The 26758-nt window shown below is 39.0% G+C and overlaps 1 protein-coding gene across 1 annotated transcript in view; it reads right to left on the bottom strand.

The window, feature by feature from the left end:
* The window catches only part of CSMD1 (CUB and Sushi multiple domains 1), a 1813702-nt gene that overhangs the window by 234010 nt on the left and 1552934 nt on the right, over window positions 1–26758 (bottom strand). Inside the window, exons 24-26 of the mRNA XM_032618622.1 lie at window positions 26401–26592; window positions 25806–25932; window positions 11644–11846 (exon numbers count right to left, since the gene is read on the bottom strand). Coding sequence (XP_032474513.1) covers window positions 11644–11846; window positions 25806–25932; window positions 26401–26592 — 522 coding nt within the window. The remainder of the gene's footprint in view (window positions 1–11643; window positions 11847–25805; window positions 25933–26400; window positions 26593–26758) is intronic.

The following is a 26758-nucleotide window of genomic DNA, read 5'->3' as shown; positions in this document are numbered from 1 at the left end:
GACTTGAGGGGAGAAAAAGATGACTATCACAGTTTTCACTAAACATGCTGCAAATCCACCTATTCTCTGCTGATAATAAGTGCACGATTAACAACTTCAACATGTTACAGAAACCTCAGGTGGTTGCAGCCATGCAAGTATCTGGTATCATAACGTTAGTGTGGTCAAGTGACAGTTAACCTGTTTACTATCTTTTCCTGCCTCTAAATCAAAACTGCACTATCTGGAGGCTTCCTGCCAAGCAAGTGTCAGGAGAATCTTACTTTTGCCAGTGTGAATTGAGTAGTGTGAAACAGGAGGCCAAGGAGTTGAGGAGATCTAATCTGAGAGCTGCAGACTGTGTCATTTATCACATAATACTTCCCTGGAGTCAATATATCTCTAGAACTGAGAATAAATAATAGCAGCCCCTTATATTTGGGAAAACTGATAAATCAAAGTGCTTTTGTGTTCCTTACTTTTGAGAGCAGTCCTCATCAAAACTGTGGGTGGTAAAAAGAGTATGGTGCCCTCATTTAACCTAAGTCCATGAAACTTGTGCACATGCCTGTTCACAGAGCTGTTAAGATGGGGCTTAGCCCCAAGCCATGTTATCTTTCATGGGTAGAAAAACAGTGCCTCTGTGATGCCTGTTCTAAAAATTATATAATATTACATGTGTGTGCATATGTGCATATACTTTTGAGAGTTTTCTGTTACAGGATTATGCAGTTTACTATAGTTTAAGTGAGTCTTATAATGCTTAAAATTATATACATAAAAATATAATATATATTTATATATAATACAATATATAATATATACTATATACATATGTTGTATATTACATATATAATATTATATATTATATATATATGTATTTTTTCCACTTCCACTCTGATAGGATTGCTAAATATGGACAGTTTATATTCTCTTTAATACTGCTAAATGCTTCCAAGCATATTACTCGAATATGCACCTCAAATTTCTTTTTTAATCACCTTAATGAGAACGTGAGTTATCTGGGGAGGACAAGTTCTTTTTTTAAAATTTATTTATTTATTTTTGGTTGCGTTGGGTCCTTGTTGCTGTACTCAGGGTTTCTCTAGTTAAGGCAAGCGGGGGCTGCTCTTCATTGCGGTGTGCCGGCTTCTCACTGTGGTGGCTTCTCTTGTTGCAGAGCACGGGCTCTAGGCACACGGGCTTCACTAGTTGTGGCACATGGGCTCAGCAGTTGTGGTTCAAGGGCTGTAGAGTGCAGGCTCAGTAGTTGTGGCACACGGGCTTAGCTGCTCCGCGGCATGTGGGATCTTCCCGGACCAGGGCTCAAACCCGTGCCCCCTGCATTGGCACGTGGATTCTTAACCACTGCGCCACCAGGGAAGTCCAAAGACAAGTTTTAAGTCACTTTTAAAATTCAATTCAACACACATCTACTGGGTGGTTGCTCTTGTAATTGGAACCATCCTAAAGACTGAATATTAGAAAAATCAATAATTTAGGAAATTATTTAAAAAATCAGAAATATTTTATTAAATATTAAAAATATTAAATATTTAAAATATCAATATTTTATTGATATATTAAAATATTTAAAAAATCAATAATTTAGGAAATTCAGTCTCACTAGAACCAATAACCAAAAAAAAAAGAAATAAGCAGAAAATATAGACACATACACAAGAAACTAGAAAACAAAAGACAAAATACTTTTAAGTGTCAAAAGTGAGGCAGAGACAAATGCAGTAACTAGTGTAAAATATCTGACTTCTGAATACCAGGATATTCAGTAACAGCCAAAAAGTTATAAAAATAACTAGTGGTGAACATTATAGAGGGGGAAGTGTAAAAATGATATAAAATGGGTTCTTATTTATTCTTTGGGCTCAGAGAATCCTCCTACAAGGAGTGGTGTTTAATTGCCACTCGGGAAATGGACAGGAATAGCAGGCAGTGAACAGGGGGACAGAGTCCTGGACAGAAGGCACTTTGCAAGTGAAGGTCTGAAAACAGGAGAAAAAAATCCTTAGAAGCCAGGTGGAAGGAGTGGGTGAGGATGGGCAGATACACGGGAGCCCCACGTCAATCAGTCGGGGCTCATGTAACAGGATTTTATTCTCCAGTCAGAAACTGGAGAAGGACTTTTTACGTGGGGGGCTTAGCTTGATTAGATTGGCTCTTGGCCAACGTGGCTTTTCTCAAACGCAGGTTCAATACAATCACCCTCCTCTGAGCAGCCCTTTAGACAGGGTCTGGTGTGGGTGAGACCCAGCAGATGTGGGCTTGTGTGATGAAGGGGAAATGCAAGATAAGAGCAGCCACACGAGGTCTTGTTGGAGGCTGGGTCTGGATTGGATCGGATGTGGTGACGGGATAGACCCGGACATGCCAATTTTGACATGTCTGCAAGATGTTCAAACGAATTTATGTATTTGGCCCCTTAGAGCTTCACAAGACAGGTGTGAGCTCCGAATAGAGAGTTTTGAAGTGATGACCTTCTGGATCTTTGTCCACACCCAGGGAAGAAAGAACATTGCTCAGAGAGACAGTGAATAGAGAGAGCAGATGACTTAAGACCAGGTCCCAAGGAAACCAGGAAGAGGAAGGTGAGACTGCAGGAGACAACAGAGAGACTGGCAAGGCAGGAAGGATTGGAGGGACAGTTGTGAAAATCCAGGGAAAATAATATTTCAACAAGGTGGAAAGTGTCAGATGCACTGAACTTCTGCAGGAGGCCACTTGCCAGAACCACGAAAAGGTGTGTGTTGATTGAGACTCATGGCTTATTTTTGACCGTGACAAGAGCGGTGAAACCGAGGTGATGGGGGCAGAAACAAACCAGGGGGCTGCAGGATGATTTGGAGGTGAGGAAACGCACACAGCAAGCCCAAAACATGTTCTAGATGAAGGAGAAAAACAGGATGCTCAAAAGTGGCAAAGGGTTGTTGTATGTATTTATCTTAAATTGTGATTTGAGCATCTGTGTACAAGGAGTGAGGAGTCAGAGGAAAGGGTGAAAATGAAACAAGATGAGGGCACACCAGGCAAGGTCCCAGCAGCCGGGGGCATATCCATGATAGGACCAGCCTTGCTTGGGAGAAGGCGTGACTATCCCAAGCTAACAGGAGTAAAGAAACAGAATGATGTCTCCTGGAGGAAGTGGAAGGAAATCCTTCTGACAGGTTTATCTTTGTGAATGAAGACTCCAGATCATCCACTGCCCCAAAGAGGAGACGACCAAAGGGGCAAAGGTTTGAAAATGAGGTGAATGGGACCCAGAGTTCCCTGGCAAAATAAGTGACTGTAGCTCAGCTACGTGAGGGTGGGGGTCCCACAGTCACTGGGAAGAAGCTCTTGGTTTACGCGTCTCCTTCTCACCAGAGGATGCTGGGCAGATGCGATGCAGGAAGCACATGGGCCAGGGAGCTTAGCACGTGGAAAGAGACTTGATTTTAAGGATAAAATGGCTGAAGACAGAAAAGAAGTATCGGGAATTTAGGAGGAACCAATAGAAGGGAGAACAGTGACAGCCTAGACGCCCCAGTAAAGCACTAAGAACCGACACAGGCAGGGAAGTGAAGATGGAAAGATCAGCTGTGGGAACGGAGCAGCACGTTCCGGTTCAACTTTGCCGACTAAAGGTGAAGCGAGATGCAGTGCACCTTCCCAAGAGTGGCTGGTGGAGTGGAGTGGAGACCACAGGGCGTCAAGCAGGAGCTGAAGACCTCAGAGGTGGGCGTCACCCCAGGGAAGGTGGAGGACATATCCCGGAGCTGCAGGGAAGCAGACCAGGGTCCTCACCAGGTGGGCCGTCCAGAGGAGGCGGACAGAGACAAGGAGATTCTAGGTGAATGGCATATGTTTCCCCATAACTTTCATGAAGACCGGGCAACGTCTGCCTTATTAGCACTGGATCCCCAACGCCAGCACTGATCAGGAGCACAGGAGGAAGGGGTTCAATATTGGTTGGTGAATAAATAAAGTAATACACGAATGAATGAATGAGTGGTTAGTTCATTAATTCCTCATTATTACACCAATGTGTTCACACACATTATGAGGACAAGGGTGACCTGGGCAGGGTGTGGTCAGATGCTTATCTCAATATTTGTCACAGTGATTCAAATTTTCTATGTTCTCCTCACTGACTCAACTTATTTCTGAATGACATGCTTTTAAAGACATTATGATAACTCAGTCTGTAAAATTTAGGAGCACTCTCTTCTCATTCAAGCGAGGTAGCGTAACTCTGCCTCCTGCACTGTGCTGATTGACAGTTACATCCGCGGTCCTGGGGGAGGGGGGCCGTGCCGGGACTTCCCACAGAAATCACTGCTGCCTGAGGAATGATTTATGAGCTTTCAGTAGGAGTAAGATTTAGATTAGCAGAAAGGTAGGTACAGATGATACTCCCACTAGTAGTTTTATAGAAAAGGGTTGAGATCTCTTTCACAGTTAGTATTAGATACATCCTCAAGGAAAGGGAACCCTTTGTGCACTGTTGGCGGGAATGCTAATTGGTGTAGCCACTGTGGAACACAGTGGGGAGGTTCCTCAAAAAATTAAAACTAGAGCTACCATATGATCCAGCAATCCCACTTCTGCACATAAGATCAAAGGGAATGAAAACAGGATCTCAAAGAGATACCCGCACCCCCATGTCCACTGCAGCACTATTCACAATAGCCAAGACATGGAAACAACCTAAGTGTCTACCTACAGATGAATGGATAAAGAAGATGCAGTACATGCACAAACACACACACACACACACTGGACTGTTATTCACCCATGAAAAAGAAGGAAATCCTGCCATTTGCTACAACATGGATGGACCTCAAGGGCATTATGCTATGTGGGATGTCAGGAAGAGAAAGACAAATACTGCATGATAGCACATATGTGGAATCTGCAAAAGCTGAATTCATAGAATCAGCGAGTAGAATGGTGGTTATCAGGGGCTGGGGGGTGGGGGTGAATGGGGAGATGTTGGTCAAAGGGCACAAACCTCCAGTAACAAGATAAATAAGTCACGCACAGCACGGTGACTACAGTTAAGAACACTGCATTATATACCTGAAAGTTGCTAAGATAGTAGCTCTTCAGTGTTCTCACCACCAAAAAGCAGTGGTAATTATGTGATGTGATGTGGTATGAACTACAGTGGTGATCACTTTTTAGTCTCTAAATGTATCAAATCAACATGCTGTACACCTTAAACTTACACATTTCTATGTATCAATTATTTTATTATTTTTAAAAATTGAGGTATAGTTGATTTACGGTATTAGTGAATATGTTAGTTTCAGGTGTACAACACAGTGATTCAGTATTTTTATAGATTACACTCCATTTAACGTTGTTACAAAACAATGGCTTTATTTCCCTGTGTTGTACATATCTTTGTGGCTTATCTATGTTATATACAATTGTTTGTACCTCTTAACCCCCTACCCTATCTTTCTCTTCCCCACTTCCCTCTCCCCACTGGTAACCACTAGTTTGTTCTCTCTACTGGTGAGGCTATTCCTGTTTCTTTTTTTTATATTCACTAGTTTGCTTTGTTTCTTAGATTCCACATATGCAATAAGTCAGTTATATTTCAATGAAACTGGAGGGGAAAAAAGATACGTCCCCAAGAATAGGGAAGATGCCATTATGTGTCCTGTTTTTCTCTGTTCCTCTTGTTATCAATCTTGTTAGTATTAGACAAAGCCAACCACAGCTAAAACCCCAACACTCTGTGGAATCCAGGATTTAGAATTTAAACTAAATTCTAAATAAGCTAGCATCTTAGTCTCAATAATTCAACACACACCAGTTCTACCCCTGTTATGAGCTGGGTGCGAGTAATCAAAGGTGGATAAAACTCTTTGGCCTCTCTGGGTGTGAGTGGCCAATGATAAGAACATACGATCAGTTTTCCACCAGCCCCACAAGGGGAGTCCCAAGAGAGCAGGGGGTGAGCAGTCTAGCTGCACCTGCTGTGTCCTGTCTCTGCGCAGAAACTTGGTACAGGCGCCCGGGCTCTATGGCCGGTTCTCTCCTATAAACAATCCCACTCTGCTCAGCAACTGGCAGCCCCAAGGGTCTCTCTTGTTTTGAACAACAAATGATTTTTTTTAATGAAAATGTACCTATTAAATTATCTTTCAATAAAGTAAATTAGGAAGGGATGTTATGTAGCCGCTAAGTTAGGACCATTATTTACAGGGAAATCCATCTCATGGAATCTGAGGGTGCAAGATCGCCCTGGAGCCGTTCTCCCTAGAGTGGGAGAGCTGAGAGTTCGGACCACTAGAGGCTCAGCTGAAGTTTATTTAACCCCTAGAGTAAAGGTCAGTTTTGTGAGCCGAACTCCATTTTCTTACATTTTATGCATGGTTAAATAGTAATTAAACTTTAATGAAAAGTGTTAGGCTGATTACAATTAACATAATTGCACTAGTCAGTTCTTATTCTCATGTTTTACATGCTGTGTGGAGCTGGCAGGACAATGGACCTTGAATGGGGTGTGAATATCCTGTGAGCACCAACAGTTCATTTTTCTAGTGGAGAAAATGTCTTATAGCAAAGGGAAGGTAAACACACACATAAGGAAGGGTGTGGTGTGCAGCTGCTCCCTCAGTGGCCATTAAGCCTGCACACAGACACATAGCACTGAGGCTAAGAATCAATATCCCCGCACCCCAGTAAGCAGTTGTTCTTCTCCCAAGATTATTATAAAGCAGGGGAAAAAATGATCTTTTTAAAATAAAATCAGGAAATTTATCAAATAATAGATTATGTTCAGTTAAATTAAAACATGGGTATTAATCTTTATAAAATGAAAATAGTCTGCTTGGTTTCTAACTGGTATCAAAACATTAAGGAAGGATAAATAAATGTATAAAGAATTATAAAACTTAAAAGGTCAACAAAGATGCATACATGTTATTAAATCTGTCTAATGCGTTTTTTTACCAGTGAAAACACAGTCTATACTGTCCACTACTTCTGATAATAAATGTCATATAAAGACCATTAACACTGGACAGAAACTAACTCAGAACTGAAAGAATCTTTATTATTAAAGGCTTTTCTATTAACATTTTTGAATGAAGCTGAAATCAGTAATGAAACATCCTTTTTGGTACATGACATAGTGTTTGTCACACAATCAAAATCATCCTAATATTTTCAAGATTCGCATCATTGGAAAGTTTTCAAGCATATTTGATTAGAAACAATTTTTAGCCACTGACTGTATGTCATGTTCTAGACATTCTGCCCTCCAGGAACTTAGTCCCGTAGACTGCAAGTAGGATGCTCACACATGATGGGATAAACACTGTCTCAGAAATATGAGCACTGAATTTGGGCACTGTAAGTGACAATGTCATTAATTCTGCTAAAGGGGTCTTAAAAGATGGTGTGTCCACATGTGGATTCGTTAAGCAAGCAAAGAGGAAAAAGCCAAGAGCAGCGTGTAAAATGAACATATACCAGATACGTGCATACGAATACATACACGCCTCTTGCTGGTGTGTATGTTACAGGGGGATTGACAGGGTGGAGGGCAGTAATTAAGGATGAAAACTGAAAATGTAGAGTTTTGCATAAGTGTGCATACAGGCTTTTATAGCCTTTATTTTGGCAATGGGGGGAATCAGAACTCTCTCTGGCTGAGATGGGAAGCCAGTGGAGAGTTCTGACCAGAGCAAGGTGCCTCATTAAGACCCATCCTGGTTCCTCTGGTCAGGTAAGATAGTAAATGGACAAGAGCGGGGAGACGAAGCCAGTCTGTAAGCCATGGAAGCTCAGTCTGGTGTGGAAGGACCCAGATCAAGGTGGTAGGGGTACAGGTGGAGAGATGTGGGATTTTGAATATGGACCCTACTGAATTTGATGCTGGATTATATGTGGGGTGGAAGATAAAGGGGCGACTCAGAATGCAGCTGACATTCACCAAGATGGGAAAGCTTGAAGGAAACCAGGTTTGAGAAAGGAGATGATTGGAAATGTGGTCACGTTTCACATGGTATGTCCTCTGCTTTCTATCCCCACATCAAGTTGGAGGGAAACCTCGGGTACTCAGGGGAGAGGTCTTGGGAGGCTGACTGATGGAACCTGAGGAGTCAGTACTGATGGAGAGAAAGAGACATGAGGATGGGCCCTAGTGGAATCCAACCTTTACAGCTTGGGGAAGGAAAGATGAGAACCAGAAAAAAGACTATAATGGAGTGGCCACTGGAAGAAGGAGGACCAAGAGGGGATGAGGAGATGGAAGGCAGTTAAAGAAGGTGTTCTAATAATAGAGAAATTGTCAAAATTAAAAAGCCACAACCAGGTATGGATTATGTGACTGAGAGGGAGGGTGACATTGATGTTAAATCCTTACACTTTAACTTTATTGAGAAAAGTCTGATCATTCAAGTGTCTCTAAGAAAACGAATGTTCAGATAAGGGCTTTTCCTCCAATAACTAAGTTACACCTACAATGCGAAGTTCACATAGTATTGGCATACTATCAAGTTAAAATGGTTTACCAAGAAAACTAATTTAATACTATTGAATACATGTCATTTTTGCTTTGCAACAAAGGTCATACTCAAAGTATCAATTATTTGAGGAAAATACTGAAGTTCCATTATTTTTTATTTTATTTTGAAATCATAGATAAGCGCTAATACTTCAAATTCTAACATTAGCTTGTCTTAGGAATGGCAGCGCAATCTAACTTACACATAAAGTACCTCTTTTTTTTTTAAGTCCCGGGATCATAAAGACAAATAAATGGGCTTTTCCTGCTTTCCACTTACAGAAGAGCAGTAAGGCTTCTTGAGCTGAAGGGATAGGCTCTTTTGCATGTTTCAAGGAGATTCAAGCCTTTGGTTTAGAAAGACTCTAGCCTGATCCAGTTTCATGGCTGGATTCTCCAGTGGGGAAAGGATGGCTCAGAATTGCAGGAGTGGAGAGTGGCACATTGGTCATGGGTGTAGGGAGGTTGACCAGATATCCCAGCTTGCCATTGCTGAAGGGGGTTCCTGGGACATAGGAATGTCAGTTTCATGGGCTTGACAATGTTCCTTTGGGAACTGTATCATTTAGGATCCAACACAAAACATATGACACACTTCCCATAGATCATTTGAGAGGGTTTCTTTACAAATGTTGGGTTTGGAGAAGCCCAGGTAGAAGTGTGGTCACTGGGAGTTGGTTACAGAAACCTGGAAAGGGACATGTATGGATACGGCTTCTTGAGAAAAGTAGTGAGCTTTGGTTGAGGGAATCTGATAGGGAGGTATCACACTCCGACACCGCTCTCCTCCCTGCACCTCTCATCTCCTGCCCGAGCCCACCACTGGAGGAACCCAGGCAGAGGGCACAGAACATAGTCCACACATGTCCACCACTAGGATCAGAGTAGATTGAGAAATGGTGGAGAGTAGATCTAAAAAGGCAAAGGGAAAATACATGATGCAAGTGGAAAGGTGCTTAGAATTTGGTGCAATATCTTCAATTCACAAATAAAGCAATAAAGAAAGAGATAGGTCAGTTTCAAATCTCTAGAGATCAAGACAGAAACCCAAATTTTCAGCATCACACTTCAGGCCAAGTTTTTCTAAATTATGCCAAGCAAAGTTTTTATATCTTGTTTTTTCCTTCCCATAGAGTTTTAAAGACCATGCAGAAACCCATTCATACAGAAGCCTCAGAGTCAACATTTTATTTTCAAATGGTATTTCCCAAAGTGCATACTAAATGCTATGTTAAACCATATGAAAATGCTAACATTCAACCATTTTTTATCTGCAAAAATGACAATCCTGTATGGTTCAAATTAGAACACTTGGAAAACCAAGTTAAAAAAATTAAGCAAGTTTCATTTCTGTAGGAACTTTAATGGGCGTGTTCATGTTTATCACCTCCTAAGTATCAATATGTCAGTTAAGTATATTATTTGTATAATTATAAATATAGAACATAAACGTCTATGCTCTCAAATAACTATAATAAAGGATTCTCCTTTGTCTTTAACCCAAACTAGGAAGATGTCTTTTCAAAGAGAAAATCATGAGGAATATAGAAAAATAAGTGGTTTCTTGGTTCCACATGAATTTTTAAAAAGGGAAGATTTTAAAAGGCCAGGAACAAAACAACATACTCTTACCATATAATATAGCAATCACACTCTTTGGTATTTACGCAAAGAAATTAAAAACTTATGTCGACACAAAAACCTACATGCAAATGTTTATAGCAGCTTTATTCATAATTGCCAAAAGTTAGAAGCAACCAAGATGTCCTTCAGTAGGTGATGGATAAATAAACAGTGATACATCCAGACAATAGAATACTATTCAGCACTAAAAAGAAATGAGCTACTAAGCTGTGAAAAGACATGGAGGAACCTTAAATGCATGTGATTTGCTGTGAACCTAAAACTGCTCTAAAGAATAAATTCTATTTAAAAAAAAGAAAAAGAAAAAGAAACCAAGGCCAGGAGAGTATAGAATGGGTGGGAAAGGAAAACAAACATAACCTCAAAATGGTACCAACTTTTTCATTTTGCTAAACAAGGACATTACATCACACATCTTTCACCTACTCTTACCACAATTTCTAAAGATGGAGGCCATATTTATCTCGCAAAAATGATATAACCTTGGAATAAAAAACATTTTTTCCCAAGGCAGGATAGCAGAAGCAAACTTACCTTGATATTTTTGCCATAAACCAGTGAAAATTTTACCACATAGAGATTCTATTCCATGAACACATATTCACAAACTACTGCCTCAAAGCACAGCGAACCAGAGGTAAGAAACTGTGCAGACCTTAACCTTAATTTTATTACCAACCTTTTAAAGCATCAAATTGACCTAAGTCCATTTACTCATGTAAATCCTAAATATGGCTCACCAGTGACCTGCCCAGAGATAAACTGAGCCAGAATATGTTTATGTGCAAATTCCGCTAGTTTTACGATGACGGCTGACACTGGTGCTACCACATTATATGACACCTCTACACAGTGCAATTTGAAGGGTTCGCAAAGACGGAACTGCCACAAAATATCTCCACCCCTTCCTTCTCAGGAAACTGTTCCTTAAAAATGGGCTAGACAGTGAAGGTGGGAACCATCGTCAAGAGGTAACAGCTTCAAAGTGCAAATGTGGTGCCCACTAAATCCTGCAGAGATTACTATCCTACATAAGCTATTTGAAACATCAGCCCTAAGGAGGGAAAAAATGCAGGGCCCTTCTATTCAGGGAAGTTGAAAGCAGAAAACTGAAGCAGCCTGGAGACATCAAGACTTCCTGGCACCAACCAGAGAGTGAGGGAGCCTGGCGCTGGTGCTGGGTGTGGCGGGGGGCACCAAAGATAAACTTGACCTCCCGGTAGAGACCCACATCTGTCCTGGGCCCAAGTTTAAATATTTACTGATTAACTCAAACCTTTAAAGTAAGTTGTTTTTCCCCCATAACTAAGGAGAGCCACTGTCTATCCCCATCTGAGAATGAACAGAATTTCCCAAGACAAACCGCTCTCTTGATAGGTGTTTTCAAAATTGTGTATTTTGCTCAACAAAAGGTACACCCTTGTCCGGGGAACCTTAAGACACAGATGCGGATCTGTCTCCCACTGTCCAGATCACGAAGAAGGGGGCCGTGCACCTACTTGAGAACTGGATGGAGAAGCCGGACTTGCTGATGAAGAAGTCGCTGTCGAACTGCAGAGTGAGCGAATTGAAGGTGCTGTGAATGTCCTCGGGCAGTGCTGAGCCGCTCCACTCCTTCAGCAGGATGGCGCTGTCCACCGGCCCGTCCCACACCTTCAGGATGTCATGGGCCAGCTCCGTGTCAAACACGATGAAGTGGAGGCTGCAAGGAGAGCACAGCTGGTACAGTGACTGAAAGGCCCCTCCCGCCCAGTGAGGACACCCCAGCACAAAACTCGGGTACACACCAGCCCGTTTCACCCACACCAAACCCCACCCCAATGTGCCTTTCCTTGTCTGACAGTTATGGATGAGCCTGGAGCCTCACAGAAGTGGACTCACTCGTGCACATCAGAAAACAGAAGCACCTACTTCTGTCTGTGATGGATACAGTGAGACCGCGGAGCTCTATGCTGAGCTGTGTGTTTAAGGATGAAACCAGGCCTTTTGAGACTGTCAGCTCTTTTTACAATTCAAAGCTTTCTCGGGCACACAAATCAAAGACGGGTCTGATATAGCTTTGTTTTAAGCTAACAGACGTCGGATTTTAATGCGTGTGGTATCAGTGTTGTTCCTGCAATGCCCCACTAGGTGGTAGCATCCATGCCAGGACAGAAACGCTGGCAGAGACGATGTTTACAGCAGGAGGATACCTGTGTACCTGTATCTGAATGATCTCAGCTTATGTTGTGTTTGTTTCTGTACATTTTATTTTCGGAAAAAATACATTATTTGAAATACCAACACAAAGGCAGAAATGTGTAGTATAAACTCCTTTCTTCATAACATTTTAACATACTTCTATCACATTTACAGATATCAAAGCAACTTAAAATCTCTATGTCAGAGGAAGCTCTTTCAGTGACAGCAGCAGACCTGTAATTCTATTTATGGCAATTCAGACAGATAAAACAGTTTAACATCAACAAAAATCTGTATTTGCTGAATGCTTTCATTCATTGTTTTTCACTCACTGCTTACTGCACAAAATTGTAAGAGAAAAATCATAATAAATGACATACAAAAACGGTACACAAATCCCAATTATTTACTGTGTGCATATTATAAATTCAAAGAAAATATCTATCTCACCCTGCATAAATATAAAATGTAGTATATTTTTAAATGTTTGATTTAAAATATTTTTAATATAGAGGGAAGTACATAATATAGCAGACACTTAGATACCTACCACCACCAATGTTAACATTTTGCCTTATGTGCTTCAGATCTTTTTTAAAAATAAATTTTATAGACACAGTCCTACTCCCCTGCCTCTCCACTTATGCATTTGTTTTTCCTCTCACCCCACATTCTGAAATCGTGATGGTCTCTTCTCATTTATATTTTCATAATTTTCATATGCTCATGTAGTATACCTATCTCCAAACAATATACAGTACTATTTTGTGCATTTAACAGTAATTACATACTAGATGTCATTTTGGCATGTATGTGCTTGTATCATTTTCAAGTTGCTTTCTATATTCAGCATAAGGCGAAATTCCTCTAAACAGAAAGATGTAGATTTTGTTAAGTCGCTTTAGAAGCATGAGGAAATGCTTCATTTGTCTGGTCCTCTAACAAAAGATAGTTAGTTTCTGCATTTTATTATGACAAATGGTGCTCAGCCTAGGGTCCCTCTAGGCTCAAGAAGAGAAACGGCCAAGTTGTTCTAGCATGTGACTGTAACTTCTTACAGTCTCACAATAAAGTACAAATGGCTCTGTGGTGTCACATCTTCACCAATACCTGATTACATCAGACTTAAATAGTTGTAAAAAGAGAAAATTTGATGATTGTGGAACGGTATCATGTTTAAGTTACATCTCCCTGAATATTCATGAGGTTGAACATCCTTTTGTGAGTCTAAGGCAACCCACTTTCAACATAGTTCAGCCATTCAGCAAACACTTATTGAGCACCGACTGTGTACGAGGCACTCTTCTAGGAATTTTGGATACATCAGTGAACTAAATGAAGAACCCTGCCTTCATGGAGTTTACATGGTTGGTAATGGGGGAGATGAGCGAAAAACAGCAACCATAAAAAATAAGTAAAGAAGACTGCATTTCGTAAGTGGTAAATGCCATCGAGGAAAGAAAAAAGCAGAGCAGAATAAGAAGCACTGGTCATGCCAGGACCAGAGGATGGGGGGAGATTTAGGTATTATATGGGGTTGTTGGTTAACCCATGTTGGTGAGGAGAGGTTTGAGCAGACCGAAGGAGATGGAGGGGTTGTTATACTTGGTGTGAGGGGAGAGTGAAGCCCAGCAAAAGCCCGACACAGAGGGCATGGTTTCAGCATTTGAGACCATCCAGGCACCAATTTAACCAGAGCAGAGAGAGGGCCTGATAAGGAAACTGAGGCCAGAGAAATAACGGGTGTAGTGGATGGGGAAGGGGAAGGGGGGGGCTGGTGGGCAACACACAGGGTTTTATAGATTGTTCTGAAGATGCTGGCTTTCACCCTGGGTGACAGACCAATGTGGTGTTCTTGGTAAAGAAGTTATCCCACCTGTGATTTAAAAATAATTGCTCTGCACTTGTGTTGGCAACAGGCTATACAGGGCAAGGCAGAATCAAGAATCAGATGGCTGTTGCTCAGAGGAGCTGGACAGGGGAGGTACTGAGAGGTTGTCAGATTCTGGGCATGGTTTGAAGGTGGGGAAAACAGGACTGGGTAAGTCATGTATGATTAAGAGAGGATGCAAGGTCACTCGAAGGTTTTTGCCTGAGAGATGAGAAAGGTGGAGAGGTCACGGGCTGAGGTGAGAAAGGGTGCAGGTGGAAAGGTTTGTGGGGTGGGAAGACCAGGGATTATGATGTGGGCCTGTAAATTCAAGATGCCTACCGCACATTGAGTAGAGACTTGAGCAGACAGCTGTTCATGCGAACCTGGAGCTTCAGAGAGAACTCTGAAAGGAAATAATACACCTGTGTCTTCGGAAATAAATGGTCTTAAGTCATGGGACTACATGAGATCATCAAAGGTCTTAGGTGGAGAATAGGACCATGGACTCTGAATTATCTGATCACATTTGATTGCCCACTTTTGTAATGCATTCTTCATCTCTTTTATTACTGTTTATATATTATATTATATTCTTGTGGATGGATTTTGTTACATACCCTTTATCGTTTTAAGAAAAAACCCCTGCTACTGACTACGCTAGGAAGGTTTTCGTTTTATCTCTTTATGTTGCTGATCATGAACATGTATTCAATTCTATTAAACTACTTTTTCTCTACCTATTTAGATGATCATACAGGTCATTTTTCTTAATATATAAAATGGGAGTAATTACAGAGTTCAGCTCTTTATTTTTATTTCCTGTTCTTTACTTGTTCTTGTGATATGAAGGTTATTTTAGCCTCATTAAATGAATCAGATCATTTCCATATTTTTCTTTTGGATGGAAGGTTTTTCCTATATATTGGTATAATATAATCTATTATTTTCTTAAATTTTCTAAAAGTAATCCTTATTGTAGGGGTATATTTCAATTCCATTTCTAATGTCAATTATTTGGGCCTCCTGCATTCTATCATAATATGTCAGTTATTTTTCTACCAATGATACCTTTTCAAGAATCAGTTTGTGGGTTTGGTAATTCTCTATATTATTTCTTCCATTAATTTCTTTTACTATATTTGTTGTTTTTCAACTATACTTCTTTGAATTTACTCTGATAGCATTTTTCAAATTCCATTAGCTGGAGCTTAACTTGATTTTCAAGCGATCTTCTTTTTCCAATATGTGCACTTAAGGCTATAAATTTCACAGTAAGCCGTTAATCATGTGTCTTTTCTTTTCAAAATTGAGCATGTGTTTTCCTTCTTGCTACAGATTTCTATTTCTATTCCATTTTGGTCATGGTGTGGAGTATAAAAGTGATTCTCTGCTTTATTGTTTTCACTGATTAGTTTGTTCCCAGTTTGTGATCATGTTTGCACATGTTCCATATTTACTTGAACAGAATGTGCACTTTCTAGTTGAAACCCGTATGTCTTTTTAAAATAATCTTAGTAATTGCATGGTTCAAATCCTCTGTAAACTTACTAATTTGTTACCTGTTTGATTTATGAGTTATAAAGAGTTAAAGGAGGCATGCTGTGCAAGTTCCAATGTCTCCATATAATTTATTTATTTTGTTTGTATTAAGCTATATTCTTAGCTGGATAAAAGTTCCTCTTAACTATCACATATGTCTGGTGAATATATATCCCTAAACCAATAGTAGTATTTTGTGTGTTAACAGTAATTGCATAATAGGAACACTTACAAGGGAATGACAGGTTGTTTGAATATAGATTCCAGGTTGACAGTTATTTTCCTTTAGTACTTCAAATACCTCTTTCTTTTGGTCTGTATTGTTAAGAAGTCTTCTATCAGGCTAGCTAATATATATCTTCCTTTTTTTAGCTGTTTCTCGGATCTTTTCTCCACCTTTGGTGTCCTAGGGCTTACTAGAATGTGTCTAGGCATGCACTGACCTTTACTAATGCTACTCGAGACACATTAGGCTTTTATTAAACGCAAAATTCACATCATCCAGCCAATTCTACTAGAGATTTAGGGGATGTAGAGAACTACTGCTTTCTGTAACCATCACTGCAGAATTATTTTACTTTTATACTGTGTGTATGGAGTAGTTGATAAAAATATAAACTAGTGAAGAAAGAAAGAAAAAAGGAAATGAATCTAAGTGATAACTATGCATATAAATCTATGGCAATATATTTTAACCTATGTATAAAATGGTTTTCTAGAAAATAGAAATTACTAAAATTGACTCAAGGAAACCAATATAGACAAGCATACAGAAATATACATCTTATATTTATCAAAATATTTTGAAATTGGTGATAAACTGAAAACAGGACAAATGTCCAACAACAAAAGAATTAAAAGTTCAGTAAATAGTGATATGTAGAAAGTCCATAAAAGTACTGCTAAGTGAAAAAAATGTAGAAAACACTATGTTTTTTACTTGTCTTGCATAAATAATTTCGTTTATTAATTCTAATAATTTCCTATAGTTGTTTTTGAATTTTATATCTTTAGGTGGTAGAATTTAATATTTTTTCCATTATGGAGTTTTTAAAATATAATTCACATATATTTATTGAAATAAATAAATAATTAAAAGTTTAGTCTCTGAGACTGGGACCAGGACAATGAGATTCATTTCAAATCATTATTCTGGCGACTGTAGCCAGTGCAACAAGGCAAGACAAAGCCAAAGGATTTGACAAAAAAGGAAACCAATCTTTTATTAATGTAGATAACATGATTGTTCACAAAGAAAAAAATTTTAAACCTAAGAACTCAGAATTAATAAGTGAATTTATTTATACAAGATAAATATAAAAATATAATTTATTTTCACAAAACAGTCACAACTAGAAAGTGAAATAAAAATACTATTTACATTATCATCAAAAAGTGTGCTATAGCTAGGGATAATTCTAGCAAAAGATGTACAAGAGCTCCTCACAGAAAACTATCATTATTGAGACAAATTATATAAGATCTACATAAATGAGACAATATACTATATCAGAGATCAGAAAATTCAGAATTGGAAATGATGTCAGGTTTCCCTAAGTTGACCTATTGATATAATGTGATTCCAGCTAAAACCCTAGCAACTTCCTTGTAGAAAGTAACAAGTGTTTCTAAAACTCATATGGAAATGCAAAGGGTCAAGAATAGCCATGGCAATCTACATGAAAAAGAACAAAGCTGGAGGAATACAGTACCAGATATCAGTACTTATTAAGTAATTCAGTGATTAAGATAGAAAGGTATTGCACTAGATGGACAAATAGATCAATGTAATGAAGTTCAGAAACAGGCCTATAATTATATAATCATATAATTATAATTATCTGGTTTATAACAAAGGCTGCACTTCAGTTAATGGAGAAAGACTGACTTTCCAACAAATGGTCAGTTGAACTGCACTATGGACAAAAGATTCCTTTCATCGTCCTAATACCTTACACAAAAGTTAATTCCAGATGAAATGAAAACATAAATGTGGAAGAAAAAATAGATCTCCTACAAAAAAAAACTTAAGATAATATTTTTTATAACTTTGGAGAGGCAGGATTTCTTAAACTGGACACAAAAACACTAAGAAACCCCCCCCCAAAATATTTGATATAACTTAATTAAAGAATAAGAAATATACTAACCATAAAAGAAAAATGAGCCAAAATGAATTTGACTCACTGAAATTTAAAACCTGTCTTTACCAAAAGACATCATTATGAAACCAAAAGACCACTGAGTATAAGAATATAGCTGGTGAATATATAATCAACAAAAGATTGCATTCAGATGTATAAAAACTATATACTAATCAAAAGGAAAAGATAGGCATTCCAGTGCAAAAAGAAATGAGCAAAAATCTTCAACTGACATTTATAAAAGAGGATAGTCAAGAGACCAATAAACATATAAAAAAGTGATGGCCTTGATCAGTCACCAAGGACAAGCAAATTAAAACAACTACACACTAGAATGGCTAAAAGGAAAGACAGTCAATGCTTAGTGCAGGGGAAGGTGAGGTACCTGGGAGTGACCTACACTGTGACGCGAGTGGTGTTGGTTTAACCACTTCGGGAAATCATTTGACAGTATCTACCATAGCTGAGTGCAGGTGTACACCTGAGACAAAAACATGCGCACATCCACCAAATAATACATGAAAGCATATCCAACACGACGTCATTTGCAATAACCTTAAACTGTGTAAAAACAATTCACACGTCCACCAACACTCGGAATAAATAAGTAAATCATTGTGTATTCATGCAATGGAATAATTTACCTGTATCAGTGGCAGTGAAGGTTGAGGAAATCAAGACACAGAACTAATCACACTGTATAATTCGATTTTTATAAAGTTCAAATTAGGATAGCGATTATCTATCAGAAGTTAGGATAGTGATTATCCTTAAGAATGGATCGTTTAAATGGAGCTCAAAGGGCACAATGTGGGTCTTGATCTGGTTGCTGGTAACAAGGGGTATTTTTACAAATAAGCTGTATACTTATCATTTGGATAGTCTTATGTGCCTATGTTATATGTTAATGAGAAGCTTACATAGACAAAAAAAGATTCACCCTGATGCTGTAAGTTTTGCCATTTGGGAAATACCTTGTAAATTCAACAACAACAAAAATGATATAACAAAATTTAAACAGATAAAGAAATGGCCATTTTTCATTCTAAAAAAAATAATTAAAGTCAATATGCAGACACCATACCACTAGGCAGGGAAAGTTTAAAAATTGATTTTAAAAAGTATCATCCTGAAGGAACTGTTAGTCATTTCAGACACAGTCATGAAAGAAAAAAAAAACAAAAACATACACTTTGCAATGCAGTGTCACAAGCTTTAAGAGATGTGAACAAAGCATCAGGTGTGTTTAATTCTGCCTCAAGGTATCTGGGAAGGGCTTTGTCAGGCAGAGAGAAATAGGAAGGATAATTCAATAAAGAGGATGAGACAAAAAGCGACTGAAAAAATACATTCATTAATATGCTAAAAATGTAAAGATACAAAAGTTACAAATATAACAAAAAATGATGCAAAGATTTTTTTCCTACCAGATTGGCAAAGATTATAAACACTTTATCCAGTTTCAGTGATATTGTGGAGACCCTACCTTTTCATATGCTGTTGAAGCCATATCTACTCTTCATAAAAGCAATTTGGTAATAACCACACAAATTTAAATGTGCATACACAGCAAGTCCAGCTTTAGAAATTCATTGTAGAAAGTACCCTCGAGGTGATATATTGGGAGGATGGTAGCATGGCTGAAAATAGTGAAAAACTGAAAACAACGCAAATATCCCAATAGGGTATAGTTTAAATAAATTATGGTGCATTCAGGCAATAGAATCTTCTTCCATGACCAAACAGAATGAGGTGGAATTACAAGTAAGGATATAAAACTTTGACCATGTTTATTGACTGAAGGAAATCTTCAGAATAATATTAAGGCATGATACTATTTTTCAAAAATAATTAAACAAGTAGATAAACAGATAAATCAAGCTGTATATATATGTATGTATATTATATATATATACGGGGGTGTGTGTGTGTGTTTGCGTAAGAAATTATAAAAATATATACCAAATTTTAAACTGTAGTTATATTTTGTGTCTAGGATTATAGCAAACTACTTTTCAGGCTTTTCTAGTATTTCAAAAATTGGGAAAATAAGTAACTTTGAACGTCATGACAATGAACTTGAACTGATTCTGCACATAATGAGCAGACAAAATATGTACTTTTTTTAAAGGGGGTAAGTGATATGATCAGCTTTATTTGATAGAAATAGTTGTATTAAGACACACAAAAATGTCTCAACCATTTGACCCAGAAAGAATTTTCCTGGGAATTTATTCTAAGGTATTAATTATAAAAAGAGGCAAAGCTTTACTTGCAATACTATTTGCCATATTATTATGTATAATATTGAAAATTAGAAATAATGTAAATAACCAAGAGAGACAATAATTAATTATAGACACCCACACTGTAGAATATGCAAAGGTCCATGTAAGACATATGTGAACATGGCAACAATGATGTCTAGTATGGGGATAATGCATGCCTTTCTTTTTTATACTTTTGAAGATGTCTAGATATACATTTATTTTTCAGCCATATAAAATTAATATCTTAATTGAAAAAAAATAAAACATGTTCCTTAGAGTGGGAGCAGTGGTTGAGAGGCAGCCCTGGCAGGATGGTCAGAGAAGAGGCCCAGTGAGTCATGCTGGTCTGGACTAGGGAAGTAGCAGCAGTACTGGTGGGAGAGCAGACCTGGGGCACCACATAGGATTACTGAGATGTGTGATCACAGGAGTGTGGGAAGGAGGGAGGAGCTCGTGACACTAAGAGGCTTGCCTGGATGTCTTGCTATGTAGTGATGACCCTACTTCAGAAGGAAGGAACTGCAGGGCAAACACTGAGTCCAGAGAAGAACACAGATTATTTTCAGATGAGATAACAAGAATGAAATTCTTGTTGAGGGGTTGACCTTTTAACTGGGCCCCCAAAGATGGGAAGACTCTGGAGGTGAGGCAACAAGGAGAAACTGGGGGGAGCACAGGTCGAGAGAGCTGTGATGACAAGGTTGGGATGGGAGACTCATACACGCTTCATCTGTGCTGAAATGTAACCTGCATATGAGCCGTCGGAGGTAAACCTGTAGGGGACCAGACGCCAAGTCGAGAGGGTGTTACAGTTCTGGTTAAGGAGCTTATGTTCGCTGATTAGCAAAGAGGTGGCTCGGAGATGGAGGGGTGGAGGACGGATTTGGAAGGCTCACTGGGAGAAGATTAAAGTAAGAGCCTGGGAAGTAGGAACTGGGAATCACAGATAAGAAGAAAGACAAACAAGGGTAGAGCTGACAAGGATTTGGCTTGCATGCAACTAATTTTTTCTCAGAGCCTATTATGAAGAAATTTAATGTAGTTCACTAAAAGAATGCTGTGAGACATATATTAATACCTGTTTGTTTGTTTTTTTCAGTTGGGAAAATATTGGAGACTGGTGAGGGAGAAACAAGGAAGAGTAGAATACTGAAAATTAAAACCTCCAGCCATTCTGAGGAAGACAGGCATTAACAGAAATAGGGAATAAAGAAGTAGAAAGAGGCCCAGGGGGGATGATAATAATCCTGAAATTGGCGTGCCTGCCTTGTGCCTGTGAGGCGTTCATCCCTGGAACAGCAGCCATACCAACGTCCCCACCATCAACTGCTTCTCCTAAGCTCCATTTATGCTTGATTGAAATTTCACTTCCAGTGTTACCACTTTTCAATTCTTTCTACACTTTCATCTTCAATGGCCAGTCCTCTTTTTGATGATCCGTGTTTGTAAAACGCCAAGTGCGTTTATCACTGGGAGACAAGGAAGCAACACGAGGACACACTCTGCTGTCTGTGGCTGAGCTGAGCGCAGCAATCCCCCTCGGGAAGGCGCGTGACGCGATCAGGAACTGGCCGTGACGTGCCTCTGTTGTTTATGCAGAGATCTGGGAGCCGAAGGGCTGATAGAGAAGTCTGTCCTTCACGCAATTCTTCACAGTAAGTCTGCAACTGAAATCTGAATCCTGTTTTGGGGCACTGGCATTGTTTAGCTGAAGTGGGGTAACTGAAATCGCCTGCATGAGGATCTTGTGCCGTGGCGGGTACCTGCAGAGTTCTCCCTCTCTCACTCTGCAGGCAGCTGGTCGAGTTCCCTAAACCCAGCAGCTGCTCCCACAGCCCCAGCTAAGGAGGGCCAGAGCCCAGCCTCAGACACTGGGCAGACTTTGAAGAGCTACTGCTCTCTTTTCTTTGGATGGCTGGAATTCTCTTGACCGGTTATTTCCTCACCTTACCCACAAAGATAGACGGGATACCCCGCTGTGGCCCTGACAGGAAAGGGGCGTGTGAGGTGCTTGGGTTCCAGGCCCCACGCCTGTCTGTCTTGTCAGCAAAAGACTCCCGACTCATGTTCCCAGCACATTTACTACATGCCGACCTCACGTTTGGAGACAAATGTCCAGTGAAGTGGAATCAATTGCCCGTCCTTCTCCTGCTTAGTCTGTGTCTCACAGTGATCTTGAAGGTTGGTCAAAAATAAATTAAAACATTCCTAGATCTCCAAACCACATCTACCCCGATCTTTCTACAGCCCATCCGGCCAGATGCGGTGAGATCAGGATCACATCCCACATTTCACTTTCTTTAAAAGTCTGCATGTGGACAGTTTTGACAATCTTGATACACTTTTGATAGGCCTCTAATGTTTTCAATACTGCATGAGCTTTTCTAATAAAATCCCCCTCAACTACACCTCCAAATGCAATTTCCTGGGAACAATTAGGAACAGAAATACTTTCAAAGTGAGTTTTCCAGACAATTACACTTGCAGAAAAGCAATTAAAGCCAGGGAACAATATACACATAGATTATGAAAAACATTGCCTTGATGCTGCCTGCTGAAGGTGTTTGTAATGCTGTTCCCGTTATCGTATAAATTACAGCTGTGCTCAGCAGTGAAACACACTGGGTCTCTTAGACACATGCTTACATATAACTCTTAATGTGGCTAAAGTTACTGCAGTGTCTTGTGATTAGACTTTTAATTAAATTTAATTCTGGTAACTGCTTTATAGTATGCGTGTTAAAATTACAAACCTCTTCCAGACCCAAGTGCCCTATAACAAAAACTATTTTGGGGTCTTCTATTACCTCGAACAAAAAGTTACAGCAATATGCAATCAGAAATTGCTTTGGACCTCCAAGAAATCAAAATAGGCCCAGTAATAACTGGCCTGAAGTGTTGAAACCAGACCTTTTATAATTTCCGAGATCTTGCTCCTTATTTATTCTTTGACAGTGAAAAACACTGACATTTAAAGAAATCATAATAGAATGTATAGTAATGAATTCCATTTATATTAAGAATTTTTAATACTTAAATTAAACCCTGGGCTCATGTTTATATGACTGATGTATTCCTCATTTTCAAGCAAACGATGTAGATAAAATACTGGCTATGATACCAATGAAATAATTCAGTAAACTAAGCTAAAGAATATCCAAACTAAGACCAAGCCCTATTTTTCTTAGCATCAGTACCATTTTAAGCCTAAAATTGTATATTATGTACTTTTAAGTATGTTATTTTCCAAATGGCCATACTAAAAAATAGTACATATTTTCTTAATGAAGAGAAATCACCAGAAACATTTTGGGATGAGGTTGAATACCAATGGAGTAAATTAATTACAAGTACTGATGTTTGCTTCTTAACTTCCTTATTATGAAGGGCTTTATGCCTTAAATGAAAAAGATCTGTTTACAAATTGAGTAACTTGAAAGATACGTACAAGAAGAAAAAAATTCCCCAAACAATAAAGTGGTATAGGCAATGTCTTTTTTTTTTTCTAGAACATTAATGGTTAAATGACAAAGTCAGTTCATGATGCAAAAGCTGTACATTTTTTATTACTTCAACTCATTCTTTATTAATTTCTTTTCTCTGTTCTTACTAAAATGTTAATGAAGTATTACATTCACCTGCAAAGAGTGAATTCATCACTTGGTTTGCATTAGGGGAACAAGTGCTCTTTCCAATTCTTTGGAAACAAATCACAAGGAGATGTGTCAGAAATAGAAAATTTTGAAATCAGCCTAAAAGGAAATATATCCTGTTTATGTAAAGTCATTTTATGAATCACAGATGATTCCTAGGATTTTTCACAATCAAATTCAGTGTAATGGCTTTTGGATTATTCAGATCAAGTGTTCAGGAATTCAAAGTTAAGAAGTAGTATTTAATTCTATTTAGTTCACTGGATAAGTGACTATGTTGATTTTTATGAAGAATACAGACTCTTAAATTCTGTTCCTCAAATATGCCTTATTTGTGTCCCAATGGATCCATAACTACCTAATCATTTTTTTAATGACATAAGTTAATTTTTAAATGAGTTATTATAAAATAATGTTTTTTGCAATATTTACATGCTTTAAATTCCTTCCCTTGCTCCTTGTACATAGTAAGAATATTTCTTTTGGAGGGTTTGAAAGTGGTAATAGTTTGTGCCATGTCAGTTTAACTCACTCCCAAGATGTAAATGTGATCAAACTTCAAGGAAGTCTGGTGAATTTCAGGGAGGATGGAAGTCACCTGATGAGAAACAGCAACACTGAATGGAATCAGCAGGTCACCTCACTCCTCCTTGTCCCGTTTCACTTTTTTACTAAGTTATAAAGTTGCAGTATGATAAATTTACTAAGTTTGCTGGTCAAACCTTTTGTGAATAAGGACAAAACCCACTAGTTCATAAATGTTTTCATGTATCCACTTGCCCCAGAAAGAGGTTTCTGCTTTGCACCTGTCTCTTTCAGCTTCTTCACATATTTCAGAGTTGAGTTGCCTGGATTCTTTTAGTCTTTGGTCAGTGCAATAACACAGGGAAGAGGAAAAGGAACAGAGGCACGTGGATTAAGGCTGTTGGGAGGTGGGGTACAGAGTTTTTTAAAAAATTAACTTTCCGGGGAGATTTCAAAAGAATACAATGAAAGAGGAGAGTTAATGGGAGGAGAAAAGGGATTTTATGAAGCGTGACTAAAGAATGTACATTCTCTCCTTGTTCATCAAGATCTATAATTAAAGAACAGCTTATTTTGAAATTACTTTTTGCTTTACGTACTGTGGTTTTGACACAGCCTTTTGACTGCCACATGGAGAATTTTACTTTTTGTTGGTTTACTTGTTAATTAAAAAAATTACCATCATTTAGGACTATCGATTGAAATAGAGTAATACTTTCTGTTGAAATGTTTGCACAATTATCTGAGATTTTTCATGATTTTCTGTTATACATGTAACTTTAGATTGGAATACTTTCTTGGTCTCCTTCAAACTTACTTTGGAATATCATAAAATAATCACACACCTCTTCCACCTCTATATGCAGAACCTTTTCAATATAACTGATTCTCTTCCCATTAAGGGGTAGATTATATTTCTTCAAACTTTATCTTGCCCCTGAGACCTGCTTTGGCAGATGGCACATCAGCAAATGTGATGCAAGCAAAAGTTTGCAAAGTCTCCATCTCTTGCTTCTAGGAACCTTCTACCATCATTAGTTTCCTGAAGGAACAGAACCTGGAGTGGAGAGACCCCAGCCTTTAACCATCCAGCTGAGCCCCCCAAACCTGCATGAGGCACTCCTAGACCACCCACCCCAACCAACCAGAACTGCCTGGGCAACCCACAAAGACATGAGCACATAAATCATCGTTTGCAGCAACTAAGTTTCGGGGGCCCACTTGTTACGCAGCCAAAGCTAACTGAGGTATTTACTTTTTTTATTTTTACTATGGATGGCTTAACACAAATTTTCAAAGGAATACCAAAGTGAGCATGCAAACCAACAAAAACCTTGGCCATGTATTTACATTTTCTTCTTTAACTCAGAAACTTAAATCTAATAGTGGGTAATAATGGATGTACCACTATCTCCACTACAAGAATAGGAGCCATGCTTCTATCCTCAAATCACTGAAACCCAATAAAACAAGTACCTGATGGTCTTTCCCGGGTCTGCCTCTACAACCCAGGTGCAGTGGAGGTTGTTGTCATATGGAGCGGGGTAGCCAGGAGACAAGATGCGTCCTGAAGTGGCAGCGTGGATCTGACCACCACATTCCGCTGAAAGGGATACAGAAACACAGGGAAGTTTACTCCAGGCATTAGAGGCTTCCTGTAACTACCTTTAAAAGCCCAAACCATCACATCTGTGTTGTACACACAGGAAAACAATCACAGCCATCTGTCTGTCCCTGTCATTGCCTTCCTTTACTTGTTCCCTAGCATTATCTTGATGGAAAGGCAGTATCCTCTGTGCAAAGTCAAGAGAATAAAACAGTGAAACACTGTGTTATATTTCTAATAATAATTCTGTGCAGAGAGCCTCAATAAAATAGTACTAGGAGATCTGTCTTTCCTACCTAAAAAAAGAAAAAAAACAAACACACACACTCACACAAATATTAGGAATACATAAAAACCCATACTGGAGAGAGAGCAGTGGAAATCCTTCCCCCTTCCTCTGTAAGAACTAAGTCAGAGCACATGCCTGGGCCTCCAGCTCTCATTGTGCACTTGTAAGTAACTCACCTACACAGGAGGGCAGTGGTCTGTCCCACACTCTCCGGTCACCACTCAGACAGGTCAGAGTGTTGCCGCCGTGCATGGCGTAGCCTGGGTTACAGCTGTACAGAACCACTGTGTCCGTGAAGTGGCCTTCATCCCGGATCCTGTAGCCATAGTTAGGGATCCCCGGATCCTCACATTTCACTAGGTCAAAACCTATGAGAAAAGAAGGAAGGAATTAGTAGAAAAACGTAACAGTGGCGTCTATATTGGCGTTAAAATATCGATGAAATAGACCAGGTTGTCAAATGTCCCTTGAAGTGTAGAAAGAAAAAGACGACTCTGAATTTAAAAATGGGGAAATACATGTGAGTCTTGATTG

Source organism: Phocoena sinus, chromosome 21 (assembly GCF_008692025.1).
Source record: "Phocoena sinus isolate mPhoSin1 chromosome 21, mPhoSin1.pri, whole genome shotgun sequence".
NCBI classification, from domain to species: domain Eukaryota; kingdom Metazoa; phylum Chordata; class Mammalia; order Artiodactyla; family Phocoenidae; genus Phocoena; species Phocoena sinus.
This window is presented reverse-complemented; position numbering and strand designations above follow the sequence as displayed.